This window comes from Cervus canadensis, chromosome 14 (genome assembly GCF_019320065.1).
Source record: "Cervus canadensis isolate Bull #8, Minnesota chromosome 14, ASM1932006v1, whole genome shotgun sequence".
Taxonomy (NCBI): Eukaryota; Metazoa; Chordata; class Mammalia; order Artiodactyla; family Cervidae; genus Cervus; species Cervus canadensis.
In genome coordinates, this window is record NC_057399.1 from 53,684,099 (window position 1) to 53,699,854 (window position 15,756).

Genomic DNA, 15,756 nt, shown 5'->3' on the forward strand with positions numbered 1-15,756 from the left:
CCCGCCCCCTGTTGCCGGGCGACGAAAAGGCTCGCGGCTACCAGAGATTAGGCTTTGAGGGCCTAGGAAAGCTGCACGAAGGTGAGCGCGGCCTTTCCAGTTAGGGAGCGGGTTCGCGGGCCCTACCGGTGGGCTACGCGGTGGTGGAGGGCTCGCAAGAAGTTCGAGTGCCCCTGGGTGGTGCGACCTCGCTCCTTTCGCACCCCTCAGCGCCGGCTGAGGTGAGAAATCCCCGGTCCCAACTTTTTCCTTGCCTCCGTTACTGGTTGTCTTAGCTTGGACGATGCTGATGCGCTTCAAACAAAATAAACCCGGCTCTTAGGAGTTCTCCTCCAGCCCGACGCCGGGCTAAGGAAGGCCAATTTTTAGTCCTGCAGAACATGAGACAAGATTTTCTCACACAGTCCCCTAAGCAGACCTGCCAGGGGACCAGAGGGAACGACCCGAGCGCCTCAGAAAATTAACTGTGGGCTGAGTTTTACTCGAAGTAATAATAGCTGTCTGTCTGTTGGTCATAGCAGAAGGGACTTAGCAACTTTCCACTTCTTCAAAATATATTAAAATGGTTGGTTTGGGGAGGATAATGATTGGGATAATAATTAGGAGTCAGGTATTTCAGTATCTGAAATCGTCACAAAGACTGCAAGCTGGAGCTGTCGCCAGACTACAGTAAAAAAACACGCCCTTAGGGTGTACGGCTGGTAACTGTCAGAGCTCCGTTAGTATCCCTAGTCTTTCTGGGACCTCTCTGGTTGTGTGAATAACCCCTTAGATTATGCGAATATTTGAAAGACTAACCCCGGAGTTAGTGGCCTGTTTGTTACTAGTGCTCCTCCCTTGTATTTTACCCCGTGGAACTGATCAAATGTTAACTAAATTTTTTCCCGCTGTAATAAAGCAGTGGCAAAGAAAATGGGGTGGAATTCTATGTATTGTCCATTTTCTTAAAGTTTTCAGGAAAGCTAGAGTAACCCCAACTATTTTTGCTGAATAAAGGAAGGTTTATTGTCTTAACTTTCTCTGAGAGAAAACCGTTTTGTTTTGTTTTCTTTTCCCTTGCCACTGCCTTAGTTCCAACACCAGGGATGGAACTGGTGCCCCCTGTAGTGGAAGCACAGAGAGTTAACCAGTGGACTGCTAGGGAAGTCCCTGGTAGAAACTGTTTGGACCATAGACCTCGTCTGCCTTTGAAAAAGTCGTTTTATAAAACTTACTTTTCCATTTGAAATAATAGTAATAATTCTGTTACTTTGTCCGAAGAGTTCAAAATGGCCAGAAAATAGAATCACGGAGCTAGTTGGAATGGGATGATTCTAAGTCTGCTGTGAACATATTAAATATAAAGTAATAATGGGATATCTGAATAGAAATCCACCTCCCCCCCAGTAGTTGAAAACTCAGAATTGGTGTCCAGTTTTAAGGACAGAACTGGAGATACTGATTTGTGAGTCATCAGCCTAATTAGAATTAAATGAAAACAAAATATTATGGAGAGGAGAGAAACCATTCCAGGATTGATCATGAATAATGCCAAGGAAACCCAGAGAAGTACTGGGCAGGGGCTACAGAAACTGAGAAGCCATTTTGGTTTAAGAAGTGATTTGTTTTCTTTTTGATAATTTAGTAAATTTTTGTAGCTGGATTTTGTAGGTGGCAGTGCCTTCATGTGGAAGGAAATTCAGAAGGTACCAAAAAAAAAAAAAAAAAAGTTTTTGCCTGGCACTGAGATTAATGCTGGGGATGTAAAAATGAATAAGATCCAGGTCTTGCCTTCAAGGTGGAGAAGTATTTAAGCAGATTGGTGTGATAGGTCCTGGGATAGATATGTGTACAGATGCACAGTAGCAGTTCAGACAGCCCTGTAAATTCAAATTGAAGAAGGTTAGGGTGGTTATTCGATGAAGGCAATGGCAACCCACTCCAGTACTCTTGCCTGGAAAATCCCATGGATGGAGGAGCCTGGTGGGCTGCAGTCCATGGAGTCGCTAAGAGTCGGACACGACTGAGCGACTTCACTTTCACTTTTCCCTTTCATGCACTGGAGAAGGAAATGGCAACCCACTCCAGTATTCTTGCCTGGAGAATCCCACGGACGGGGAAGCCTGGTGGGCTGCTGTCTGTGGGGTCGCACAGAGTCGGACATGACTGAAGCGACTTAGCAGCAGCAGCAGCAGCAGGGTGGTTATGAACTGGTGGTTGATGGATTCCTAGGGAGTATAACAGGCAAGTTGTGTGTTACACAAGGGACAAGTCAGGAGGCCAATATAATAATCTACTTGAGTCCATGAGGCTCTGAACAGTACTATAGCAATGGAGAGGAAGTTATATTTTAAACATTTAGGAATAAAAGTAGGATTATGTGGTTAGCCATGGGAAATGAGGGAGAGGGAGAAATCAAGGACTAAATTTCTGGCTTGTGTGATTAGGAGGTATTCCAGGGGGAAGAATAAATTCAGGAGAGATGACAGTGAGTTTACATTTCATTTGTTTTGAAATGTTGATACTATATTGAAGTAAAAATGGCAAGTAAATTATTTGGATATAAACACCTCAGAGGGAGTGTGAGGAGTCAGGACTAGAGATTCAGTATTGTGAGTCATCAGCTTAAATCACTCAAACCCTGAGTATAGATGAGGTGGATCAATGAGATGGTAGAGAGGAAAAAGAAAAATAGGCTGGTTCATATCTTGAGAAATGCGACAATAGGGGCAGGTAGAATAAGATGAAGGAGACTGAAAGAGTAGAAACAGAAGAGGGGAGTATCCCGGAGATGGTCGCGATATTTTAGAATTTGCCTGTGTAGAAAAAGAATATATACGACAGAATTAAAGGTGGTTTCAGGATCAAGAAATTAGTTTTTAGGGTTAGGAAAGAATGGAACATGACAACAGACTCAAAGAAAGGAAGAAGTTTAGACATAGTCAGTCAGTCAGTTCAGTTGTTCAGTCGTGTGCGACTCTTTGCGATCCTATGGACAGCAGCACACCAGGTTTCCCTGTCCATCACCAACTCCTGGAGCCTGCTCAAACTCAAGTCCGTCGAGTCGGTGATGCCGTCCAACCATCTCTTCCTCTGTTGTCCCCTTCTCAGGAGCTGGATAATGCTCCGAAGGAGCTTGGGGCAGGGGTTAGGGAGAAGGAGTTTGGCAAGAAGAGGGAAGCTAATGTCCCAGAGGGGTGGGATTAAGAGGATAAATCGGAATAGAGATTGATCTTGAATGAGAGAAGTCATGGCTATTGAGATTGGAAGGCAGCATTTATATAGGTAAGTTGATTTGCTCCAAATATGATGGTTTTCATATCTTAATTTTCTTAATTATGAAATTGAGTCATCTGCTGAGAGAGGTAGGAGTAGAAAAGTTGTTAAGAATCGCAATCATCAAGGACAGAGTAGCTTATCAAGGATAAATAAAATAATTTCAGAGATATGAAGATCCATCTAAATTTGGTGACTATGACTTTGCAGTTCTCCAGTCTATACAGCTGTGAGATTTCCATCAATGGTGTTCCGCAGTCCAGGTTGAATGTAGAGAATAGTTTCTGATTTGTGAAGTGGGTTGAAGAAGTGTTCAAGGATGTAAATTAGTTGATGGTGCTCATGAGACAGTAATTTAATGTTGAGAAGAAAAGGAATCCTTGAAAATGACCATCATGGTCACTAATGGCTTCTTCAGTGGGGATTTCAGTGGACATTTCAGTGTTCATCTTACTTGAATTCCCAGAAGAAAATGTCATGGCTGACCATTCTTGCCTTCTTTTGGCATCTCTGACACACACTCCTGGCTTTTCTGTTAGCTTTCTTAGTCTTTGTTTTCAGTCTCTTATACAAGCTTTCCCTCTTCTGTGCAACCTGTATATATTTACATTCCTCAGGCCAGAGTCTTAGGTACTCTTTTTCTCCATATTCTCTCTCTAGTTCAGAATCTTTAAAACTCTTTTGAACATTATGCATAATAGGACATATATCTTACATTATAGACCCGTATACACATATGTGTAAATTTACACAAATGTAACTGAAACAAAAATTTAATGAAACAGTACCCTTCCTATGTGCAGTGAAACCTCTTATATCTTCTGTTTTATTTCATATTTAACTCAAATTGGTCATAACCCTCTAAGTTGTTTTTATAAGCTACTAATAGATTATGACCATAATTTTAAAATGCTATTTTAAATAGTCAAAATTTTGAATGATATTTTATTCTGCTGAGTACAGGAGGGGGCTGATAAACTAGGAGAGAATGAATAAAGGGAATAGTTTAAGGGGAGGTGTTCAGTTCAGTCGCTCAGTCGTGTCCGACTCTTTGTGACCCCATGAACCGCAGCACGCCAGGTGTCCCTGCCCATTACCAACTGTCGGAGTCTACCCAAACCCATGTCCATGGAGTCGGTGATGCCATCCAACCATCTCATCTTCTGTCATCCCCTTCTCCTCCTGCCCTCAATCTTTCCCAGCATCAAAGTCTTTTGTGAGAATAAAGGTGAGAAAAAGGTAGAAGGAGAGGAGATTAAGGCCAGAGAATAAAGTATCTCATTAAGATATTTGAGATGAAGCAATTCCAGATGATAAGCTCCAGCTCTGGCCGTGGCCATGAATTAGAATTGAAATGGTTGCTGGGATTTGGGTCATGGAACTGTGAAGCTAGAATGTTACATATTGAATCCAGTATCCATATGGAAATCATCCAGGTTGTTGATGGTACTAGAATGAAGAGACTGAACAAGATACACAAGACTTTAGTAAATATGGGGGAGAGATTAGGTGGCTCCTATATAAAAGCAACCAGAAAAGATCCAAGGCAATATAGTTGCATTATTTGGTCCTCAATGGAAGAGAATCATGTTGTTTATTACTTTTTTTAAACTTTGAAGAATAACGTTTGCCAATTACATTGTGGAGCAAGGAGAGTGCCATGTATTCCTTCTGCCTTGGACAAGAAGCTAAGACAGCCTTCGCTACCAAAAGTATTTTCAGAAGACAGGATCCTGTTAAGTTGACGAGTACAAGGAAGTATTTATAACAGGGTTGAGAATATAACGGAATTTACTATAGACCAGAAAGCACAGATAAAAATTGTCAGAGAAGAAAGATACTGGTTTTGTAAGGAGAGAGAAAACTTTAGTTAACTAGAGTATGAATGAGAGCCCAGGAGAGAAAGGTAAGTAGAGGGACTTGCATTTTGATAAGATAGTAGGGAAATGAGGAGGGCATGTTATAATAAATGATTCCATGCTTCTGAATGGAACAGTTATGTCAAATCTGAACAAAATTAAAGCAGGCTTAACCTTGTACATGGTGGTACCTACAATATCAATTTGCAAGAAAAGTCACAGTGGATTAAATGTTTGAAAGGGTATGTGGTTCACTCCTGTCTTGCTACAGGAGGTATCAAAGTAGAATTAAATTATTCTTGTTTCCAAGCAGTGGTTAAACTGAGCAAATAATGGCCAGTAATCACAAACCTTCAGCAGTTCGCCCTGTTTCTCGAGGTGGGATTGGATTGACAGGAAGGCCTCCTTCTGGAATACGACCCCCGTCAGGAAATATTCGAGTGGCAACTGGTGTAAGTTTAAAACAAATTGTTGAACTATTATGTGTATATCCTGGTAGAATTTGAAAAGCCTGTCTATAATAAATAGAGATTCTTCTTTGTTTTTCTTTATGCTATAAGCATACTATTATATGTGTTTGGTTTTTTTTTTAAATGTCTAGAAGTATAAAGAGCTTCGCTGGTAGCTCAATTGGTAAAGAATCTGCCTGCAATGCAGAAGACCCTGGTTTGATTCCTGGGTTGGGAAGATCTACTGGAGAAGGGATAGGCTACCCACTCCAGTATTCTTGGGATTCCCTGGTGGATCATCTGGTAAAGAATCCACCTGCAATATGGGAGACCTTTGTTCAACCCCTGGGTTGGGAAGATGTCCTGGAGAAGGGAAAGACTACCCACTCCAGTATTCTGGCCTGGAGAATTCCACAGGCTGTATAGCCTATGGGGTTATAAAGAGTTGGACACAACTGTATCAATGTGGGAGAATGTTTAAAAGACTAATGTTAAGAGACGATGTGTATTCATACTAATATTGAAATTTATTTTAAAGCTACAACAATTTAGGGGTATAGCATATTGGTGCCAAAACCAAGTGAAATGGAATAGACCAGAAATGGAATTAGGCAAGAAGAATTTAATTAGTGATGAAGGTTGCATTTCAAATTAGTAGGAAAGCATGAAGTATTCAGTACTGCTGAATAATTGGTAAACCATTTGTTTTTATAAACCAAATCCCACCCTCACACAGAGTCCTAGATATTTTCAAAATTTTATATTAAAAAATGAAATCATAAATGTATTAGCGGAAAATGTAGGCAAGTATATTGTATAAACTCACCATCTCCCAAAATTTGCCCAGGTTCATGTCCATTGATTGGTGATGCCATCCAGCCACCTCATCTTCTGATGTTCTCTTCTCCCTCTGCCCTCACTCTTACCCAGCATCAGACACTTTTCAATTAGTTGGTTTTTCACATCAGATGACCCAAATATTGGAGTTTCAGCTTCACCATTAGTCCTGTTGTTAAATAAGGACAAATATGTGGACATTTTGCTCCTTTACAGTTTAGAAGTGGTATAAATATGTCTAACACATAGAATTTTACATTTTAAAGAAAAATATTACTTATCATTAATTTTAGATATTAATTTTATGTACTATTTCAAACATTTAAAAATGTAAGGAAAATTTTACATATTATATAGAATCTTAGTTTTATTTTTAATATTCTTCATATAATGTTAATATTAGAGGCACAGTATTTCTCTATTTTATTGAAACTGAATCTTGTCATTTAGATGCCACCTGGAACAGGAAGACCAGGCTCTCGTGGTGGTCCCATAGGGACAGGAGGAGTTCTGTCTTCTCAAATCAGAGTTGCTGATCGTCCTGTAACACAACAAGGTTTGAGTGGAATGAAAACTGGTATGAAAGGTATCTATTTTAAGAAGATGAGCATATTGTATATAAGAAGTATTACAGTATATTAGTGCTGCGTCACTTCAGTCATGTCTGACTCTGCAACCACATGGACTGTAGCCCTCCAGGTTCTTCTGTCCATGGGATTTTCCAGGCAAGAATACTGGAGTGGCTTGCCCTTCCCTTCTTCAGGGGATCTTCTTGACCCAAGATGTTGGAGATGGAACCCTCATCTCTTACATTGTGTGTTGGCAGGCAGGTTCTTTACCACTAGCGCCACCTGGGAGCTATTACAGTGTATTGCTAAATCAGAATTATACAGTGAAAGGCTATCTTTCTCAGTTCTTACTCCTTGATTCAAAAATTTTAAGGGTTAAATAAGAGAATGAATATGAGAATTCATTGTGAACTATGGAGTTATATACATGTATGAGCTATTTTAATCATTTTTCTGGTGAACTTTGCTATAACTTTTTAAAATTGAAGTATAGTTGATTTACATATACATGTATATTTCTTTTCAAATTCTTTTCCCTTTTGGTTATTATAAAATATCGAGTATAGTTTTCTATGCTATAGAGCAAATAGGTCCTTGTTGGTGAACTTTGCTATAATTTCTTTGAAGAAATTTGAAGGAAAACTCAGAAATGAAAATTAGATTTCTAGTACCATATAGAAATATTCTGAAATAGTTTTTTTTGGTTTTCATATCAAAATGACAATGGTAGGTATTTGTATATTTATGAGAAGTGAGACCAGAAGTGTTACTTTTGGTAATAATTATTATTCCATTATAATGCTTAAGTAAGGAAGTGAGGCTAACATGCAGATTTATACTACATCTCTCCTTATCTCTCTATGTGTTTAGAAATGCATAATAATAATAACACTATATGTTTTGATTCAAAAAGTTGGTCTATTATATATATATAAATCAAAACATAGGGAACTGTTTCATGTTGAGTTTTTAAATTTTATGTATATGTGCAAATGACTTATCAGGGATGAACATACTAGCATGAAATTAGTTATAAGGTGATATACCAATTTCTATAATATAATATATCCTACCTTTCAGCAAACTTAATTTTCTTACTTATGATACAACTTAGTTCACTAAATATTAAAAACCAGTTGGTTATTGGACTTCCTTGGTGGTTCAGTAGTTAAGACTCTGCACTTCTGGTGCAGGGGCCACAGATTTGATCCCTGGTTGAATAAGATCCCATGTGCCATGCAGGGTGGCCAAAGGATGAAAAAAAATCAGTAGTTTAGAAATACTTGCTTAATAATTATCAGTGCTATAGAGGAAAATGACTCAAAATTTTGTAGTTGTTTAGTCTTTAAAAGTGTATTCACAGAATCATTTATGTGTTTAATATTTCTTATTTAAAAACCTTAAGGGCAGAAACCTTAAAGGTGCAATTCTAAGAGAATTCATCAAATTTTATTACTGTATTAATTTCTCCTTTAAAACAGAATCAGTATTATTAACTATTTAATAATTAAATGTTATTTAATTATTTAAGATTAAATAAGATTAAATAATAACCAGTATTATTTAATATTTAATACTTAAATATTAAGTATTATTTAATAATTTAAGTATTATTTAATAATACTTTAATAATACTTAAATAGTATTTAGGTATTATTTAAGAAAATAGTCATTTTCTACAAATATAGTTCAAAGCCTTATGTGAAAAGTTCTGTTACCAGCATGTACCACTATCTGCTGTGATTTTGCTGTTACCTGTTCCAGTGCCTCATTTCCCATTCTAGTGAGACATTCTCTCCCTCTTCTCAGCATGGATTTCAGTCAATATTTCCTAGCCTTTTCCTCATGCCATGCAGGGCACTTCACCTCTCTCAAGGTTTGGGACATTTAACCTATGGGCTTTTTTAGTCCTACTGAAATGTAAGATTGTGTTCCTGAAAAGTCTCTGAAAAATTATATAAAATCATAATCTCTGGCCTAGATTGAGAAATTTATAGTCAAAACCTACACTGTCCATTGTGATAGCCAATAGCTATTTGTATTTGTAATATAAATTGTTTGTATTTTTACAAATACAAATATTTGTGATTATTTAAATTAATTAAAATTAATTAAAATAAAAGTATTTTACCAGTTCAGTTCAGTCGCTCAGTCGTGTCCAACTCTTTGTGAGCCCATAAATCACAGCCTCCCTGTCCATCACTAACTCCTGGAGTTCACCCAAACCCATGTCCATTGTGTCATCATGCCATCCAACCATCTCATCCTCTGTCATTCCCTTCTCCTCCTGCCCTCAATCTTTCTAAGCATCAGGGTCTTTTCAAATGAGTCAGCTCTCCGCATCAGGTGGCCAAAGTATTGGAGTTTCAGCTTCAACATCAGTCCTTCCAATGAATATTCAGGACTGATCTCCTTTAGGATGGACTGGTTGGATCTCCTTGCAGTCCAAGGGACTCTCAAGAGTCTTCTCCAACACCACAGTTCAAAAGCATTAATTCTTCTGCGCTCAGCTTTCTTTGTAGTCCAACTCTCACATCCATACATGACTACTTGAAAAACCATAGCCTTGAGTAGATGGACCTTTGTTGGCAAAGTAATGTCTCTGCTTTTTAACATGCTGTCTAGTTTGGTCATAACTTTTCTTCCAAGGAGCAAGTGTCTTTTAATTTCATGGCTGCAATCACCATCTGCAGTGATTTTGGAGCCCAGAAAAATAAGGTCAGCCACTGTTTCCACTGTTTTCCCCATCTATTTGCCATGAAGTGATAGGACTGGATGCCATGATCTTAGTTTTCTGAATGTTGAGCCTTAAGCCAACTTTTTCACTTTCTTCTTTCACTTTCATCAAGAGGCTCTTTAGTTCTTCACTTTCTGCCATAAGGGTGGTGTCATCTACATATCTGAGGTTATTGATACTTCTCCCGGCGATCTTGATTCCAGCTTGTGCTTCCTCCAGCCCAGTGTTTCTCATGATGTACTCTGCATATAAGTTCAATAAGCAGGGTGACAATATACGGCATTGACATACTCCTTTTCCTATTTGGAACCAGTCTGTTGTTCCATGTCCAGTTCTAACTGTTGCTTCCTGACCTGTATACAGGTTTCTCAAGAGGCAGGCCAGGTGGTCTGATATTCCCATCTCTTTTAGAATTTTGCACAGTTTGTTGTGATCCACACAGTCAAAGGCTTTGGCATAGTCAATAAAGCAGAAATAGATGTTTTTCTAGAACTCTCTTGCTTTTTCAGTGATCCAGTGGATGTTGGCAATTTGATCTCTGGTTCCTCTGCCTTTTCTAAAACCAGCTTGAACATCTGGAAGTTCATGGTTCACATGTTGCTGAAGCCTGGCTTGGAGAATTTTGAGCATTACTTTACTAGCGTGTGAGATGAGTGCAATTGTGCAGTAGTTTGAGCATTCTTTGGGATTGCCTTTCTTAGGTATTGGAATGGAAACTGACCTTTTCCAGTCCTGTGGCCACTGCTGAGTTTTCCAAATGAGCTGGCATATTGAGTGCAGCACTTTCACAGCATTATCTTTTAGGATTTGAAATAGTTCAGCTGGAATTCCATCACCTCCACTAGCTTTGTTCTTAGTGATGCTTCCTAAGGCCCACCTGACTTCACGTTCCAGGATGTCCAGCTCTAGGTGAGTGTGAGTGATCACACCATTGTGATTATCTGGGTCAGGAAGATCTTTTTTGTATAGTTCTTCGGTGTATTCTTGCCACCTCTTCCTAATATCTTCTGCTTCTGTTAGGTTCATACCATTTCTGTTCTTTATTGAGCCCATCTTTGCATGAAATGTTTCCTTGGTATCTCTAATTTTCTTGAAGAGATCTCTAGTCTTTCCCATTCTATTGTTTTCCTCTATTTCTTTGCATTGATCGTGAGGAGGGCTTTCTTATCTTTTCTTGCTATTCTTTGGAACTCTGCATTCAGATGGGTGTATCTTTCTTTTTCTCCTTTGCTTTTCGCTTCTCTTCTTTTCACATACCACCAGCCATGTTTCAAGTGGTCAGTATTCCCATGTAGCTACTTTATTGGACAGTGCTGCTATAGAATATTTCCATTGTAGCAGAACGTTCTCTTGGTTAGTCCTGTTCTAGACCCCGTTAGGCCCAGTTTCCATTCAGTGACCCTAACCAGTAGAGTCCAATGTTTTTGTTGGTTCTTTGAATCCACTCTCTTAACAGCCCAACCTCTAGTCCCATCTTTGTGGTCTTAATTCAGGCTTCCATTATGTCATGATGCTAAGATATTAGTTCTCTTTTCTACTTCATTGCTTCTTTCAGATTTTTAGACTTACTGGGAGGGCTGTTAGAGAATTGTTGAGTGTAATTCTGGTTGCGCTTTGGATTTGCTAATGTGGTGGCATTTTCAAACTGAACACTAATACCTAAAAATTTTTTTTAGGTCCCCAGAGGCAAATTTTAGACAAATCTTACTATCTTGGACTTCTTCGGTATGTTATATACTTTTTTTTTCTATGAATGATCATGAAGTTTTAATTATAGTACTTACTGAGATAATTAGGTATCTGTTAATTGTTAAGATTATTTTGTGTTCTGACATAATTTATGGTTAATCTGGCTCTAAATAGATGTCATCACAAATGGTGGTGGTATAGTTAGGCTGAGATGTTAAATTTTATGTATTAGAATGTATGTGAGCTATATATTTCCAGTTCACTATTTTTCATCTAATGAGAAGAATATTTTATGCTTCTTTCACTAATTATTCTGAAATATATTCTTCATAGATAGGTGTATGAATGATAAAATATATATGCGTGCCTGCTAGTGCCTGCTAAATTGCTTTAGTCGTGTCTGACTCTGCGATCCCTTGGATTGTATGTAGCCCACCAGGCTCCTCTGTCCATGGGATTCTCCTGGCGAGAATGCTGGAGGGCGTTGCCATTTCCTTATCCATAAAATATATATACTTATTTATAATAATTACTACAGAGTTTTACATAAGTATATATTTAGTCAGTTGCTATACATGTGGCCTAATTTTATTTAATTCATAAGTTTGTTATACATCTCTTAAGTATGCAGCTCTAAATTAAGAACTCTTTTCTCTTTCTATACCTACTTTTTTCTCTGCCTATCTAGCCTATCTCTATTTTTCCATTTTACTTTATTTTCTGGTTGGTTCATCCTCTGTGTCTTCTTTCTTTCTTCAGTTTAGTTCAGTCGCTCGGTCGTGTCCGACTCTTTGTGAACCCATGAATCGCAGCACACCAGGCTTCCCTGTCCATCACCAGCTCCCGGAGTTTACTCAAACTCATGTCCATTGAGGCGGTGATGCCATCCAACCATCTCATCCTCTGTCATCCCCTTCTCCTCCTGCCCCCAATCCCTCCTAGCATCAGGGTCTTTTCCAATTACTTGCATTCTATTTAATGTATCCTTCTATTGTATCCTGAAATCTCTGTTTTCTTTCTTTTAGTCCTTCTTAATTCTTTTCCTGTTCGGTTACTTGAGTCCTTTTGATCCTCAAACTCCTAGAAGTTAGTAAGAGAAGGGAAGGTTTTCTCCCATCTGTCCTCAAAGCCGACATCAGTAAGAATGAGGGTGAGGCCATCAGTGTTGATATATAGTCACCTTTTAATCAAAAGAAGGTAAGGTGATAGAGCTATTTCTCACCATCACATTGCCTCTCTTCTCCAAGTTTTGTACTTCTTTACTAAAAATTACAATTATCTATTTATGTTAATTGAGTGAAGAACAGTGGTTCTCAACTGGCATTGATTTTGCCCCCTTAAGGAATATTTGGCAATTTTTAGACTCATTTTTTGTTGTCATAACTGGATTTGGGGGATGTGCCATTGGCATCCATACCAGAGAGATGGTTAAGCATCTTACAGTGCACAGAAAGTATTGTTTTAAGTATTATTCAAAGACCTAAAATGTCCATAGTGCTGCTCTTGAAAAATCCTATCCTAGAGGGTAGCAAGAACTGTGAGAGTGACAGTTAGGTGTCTGCTTCTGTCTGTAGATTGTACCAGTTTGCCCAGGTTTCCATTCTAATACTGTTTCATCTTTTTTAATGAATAAAGAACTTTTATCAATTTCTCAGTTGGAGTATACCACCTTAATCAAATAAGCTGCTTAAATTGTTTTTCTTTTTTTAGTGAAATTTCACAAAACCATTTATATTGTTACACATTTATGAAAAGTTTATTTTGTTTAACTAGAAAGACTTTTCTGGATTGGAAGTATTACTAATTTCTTTATTTCTTTCCATTAGAAGTAAAATAAGTGAACTTACAACAGAAATCAATAAACTTCAGAAAGAAATAGAAATGTACAATCAAGAGAATTCAGTATATTTGTCATATGAAAAGAGGTGAGTAATTTTGCAGTTAAAGTATGCAAGGTATATTTTTATTATGAATAACATTTGATGTAATATGTTTCAGAATTTTAGTACTACATTTGTAGTTAAACATAATATTTATAATGTTCATCTGCCTATTTATGTATTTATGAATGTATTTTATATTTACAGAGCTGAGACTCTAGCTGTTGAAATAAAAGAGTTTCAAGGACAACTAGCAGACTACAACATGGTATTTGGTCTTTTCTGAGAGAATTTCTTTTGAATATTTTCATTGCTTTTTACCACTTTAGAAAATGCTGTATACCAAATAATGCATGAATACATACATAGTGAAAAAGATTGAAACCATAGCAAGTGTAGAGATTAAAGTATATATTTGCTTTCTCCCTACTTTGCCTCCCGAGAAATATTTTGGCTTTACAGATTAATAGGTGTTCTTCCAGCTTTAAAAGAAAAACACTTAAAAATACAGAACATGCATACTTTTTTCCCTAACAATTTAAAAATAATATTTTTTAGAGTAGATAAAATGTATTGAGTATTAGCAATGTCACTGCTTTAAAAATACTTTTATCTTTCTACAGAGTGTTGTCATCATGATGTTTTAAAAATTTAGTTACTTAGTATCAAGCTTGCCTTTATCCTTCCATTTCATTCAAAATGCAGTGTTTTGTCTTCTGTCACAATAGGGCATCTAGTATAATCACAGTTAGCCAGTTATCTAACACAGAGTAAGTTTTCAGTAAATATTAGATCTTATTAGCATTATTATACAAAAAGCTAAGATCATGGCATCTGGTCCCATCACTTCATGGCAAATAGATGGAGGAATAATGGAAATAGTGACAGACTTTATCTTTGGGGGCTCCAAAATCACTGCAGATGGTGACTGCATCCATGAAATTAAAAGACACTTGCTCCTTGGAAGAAAAGCTATGACCAACCTAGACAGTGTATTAAAAAGCAGAGGCATAACCTTGCCAACAAAGGTCCTTGTAGTCAAAGCTGTGGTTTTTCCAGTAGTCATAAATGGATGTGAGAGTTGGAGCATAAAGAAGGTGGAGCACTGAAGAACTGATGCTTTTGAACTGTTGTGCTGGAGAAGACTCTTGAGAGTCCCTTGGATAGCAGGGAGATGAAACCAGTCAATTCTAAAGGAAATGAACTCTGAATATTCATTGGAAGGACTGATACTAAAGCTGAAGCTCCGACACTTGGGCCACCAGATGCGAAGACTGACTCATTGGAAAAGACCCTGATGCTGAGAAAGATTGAAGGCAGGAGGAGAAGGGGATGACAGGATGAGATGGTTGCATGGCATCACCGACTCAATGTACATGAGTTGGAGCAAACTGTGGGAGATGGTAAATGCCAGGGAATCCTGGCATTCTACAGTCCATGGAGTCGCAGAGAGTCAGACACAACTTAGCAACTGAACAATAACAATAACAAAAGCACTTATCCATATCACAATAGAAAATGTTATGTATAGTAATATATATTACATTAGGAAAGTTTAGTCTTTTAGAGTCAATTACATCCAGATAGTTTGCTTTTAGTAGCCTTCCTGTTCAAATTCTGCTTTGACAACTTGCTAAATTTTTGTATCTGCAAAAAGTGGATAATAATATCTACTTCATAGTGTACTTGTGATAATTAAGTGAAACAATGCATATAATAGACTCAGAACAAGGTTTGGCACAAGGTAAATCGAAAAATATGTTTGCTGTTGCTGTCACTGTCTAACTTTTTTTTTGCCTGACTTTTTTTTTTTTTCATTTTTTTTATTAGTTGGAGGCTAATTACTTTACAATATTGTAGTGGTTTTTGTCATACATTGACATGAATCAGCCATGGATTTACATGTATTCCCCATCCCGATCCCCCCTCCCACCTCCCTCCCCACCCATCCCTCTGGGTCTTCCCACTGCACCAGGCCTGAGCACTTGTCTCATGCATCCCACCTGGGCTGGTAATCTGTTTCACCCTAGATAATATACATGTTTCGATGCTGTCCTCTCGAACCATCCCACCCTCGCCTTCTCCCACAGAGTCCAAAAGTCTGTTCTGTACATCTGTGTCTCTTTTTCTGTTTTGCATATAGGGTTATCATTACCACCTTTCTAAATTCCATATATATGTGTTAGTATACTGTAATGGTCTTTACCTTTCTGGCTTATTTCACTCTGTATAATGGGCTCCAGTTTCATCCATCTCATTAGAACTGATTCAAATGAATTCTTTTTAATGGCTGAGTAATATTCCATGGTGTATATGTACCACAGCTTCTTTATCCATTCGTCTGCTGATGGGCATCTAGGTTGCTTCCATGTCCTTTGCCTGACTTTTTGAAGTATGCTTCTGTTTTGAAGTGTTCTGTTTGTGCCATGCCCTGTTGATTTTTTTTCAATTTAATTTTTTTATAATTTTTAAAAGACTAAA

General features: G+C 37.9%; 1 protein-coding gene across 5 annotated transcripts in view; it reads left to right on the plus strand.

Annotated features, from left to right (window-relative positions):
• IFT74 (intraflagellar transport 74) overlaps positions 1 to 15,756 on the plus strand; it is a 111,985-nt gene continuing 96,229 nt past the window's right edge. For 2 of the 5 annotated variants that reach the window (XR_006272917.1, XM_043486832.1), the window contains exons 1-6: positions 24 to 221; positions 5,428 to 5,566; positions 6,851 to 6,986; positions 11,383 to 11,431; positions 13,222 to 13,320; positions 13,483 to 13,543. Coding sequence is in view for 4 of the 5 variants with exons in the window: in XM_043486832.1 (XP_043342767.1) it covers positions 5,447 to 5,566; positions 6,851 to 6,986; positions 11,383 to 11,431; positions 13,222 to 13,320; positions 13,483 to 13,543 (465 nt within the window). In the remaining variant the exon portion in view is untranslated. Of the gene's footprint in view, positions 222 to 5,427; positions 5,567 to 6,850; positions 6,987 to 11,382; positions 11,432 to 13,221; positions 13,321 to 13,482; positions 13,544 to 15,756 lie in introns of those variants that run through there. The other 3 variants (XM_043486830.1, XM_043486831.1, XM_043486833.1) reach the window with 3 other exon arrangements.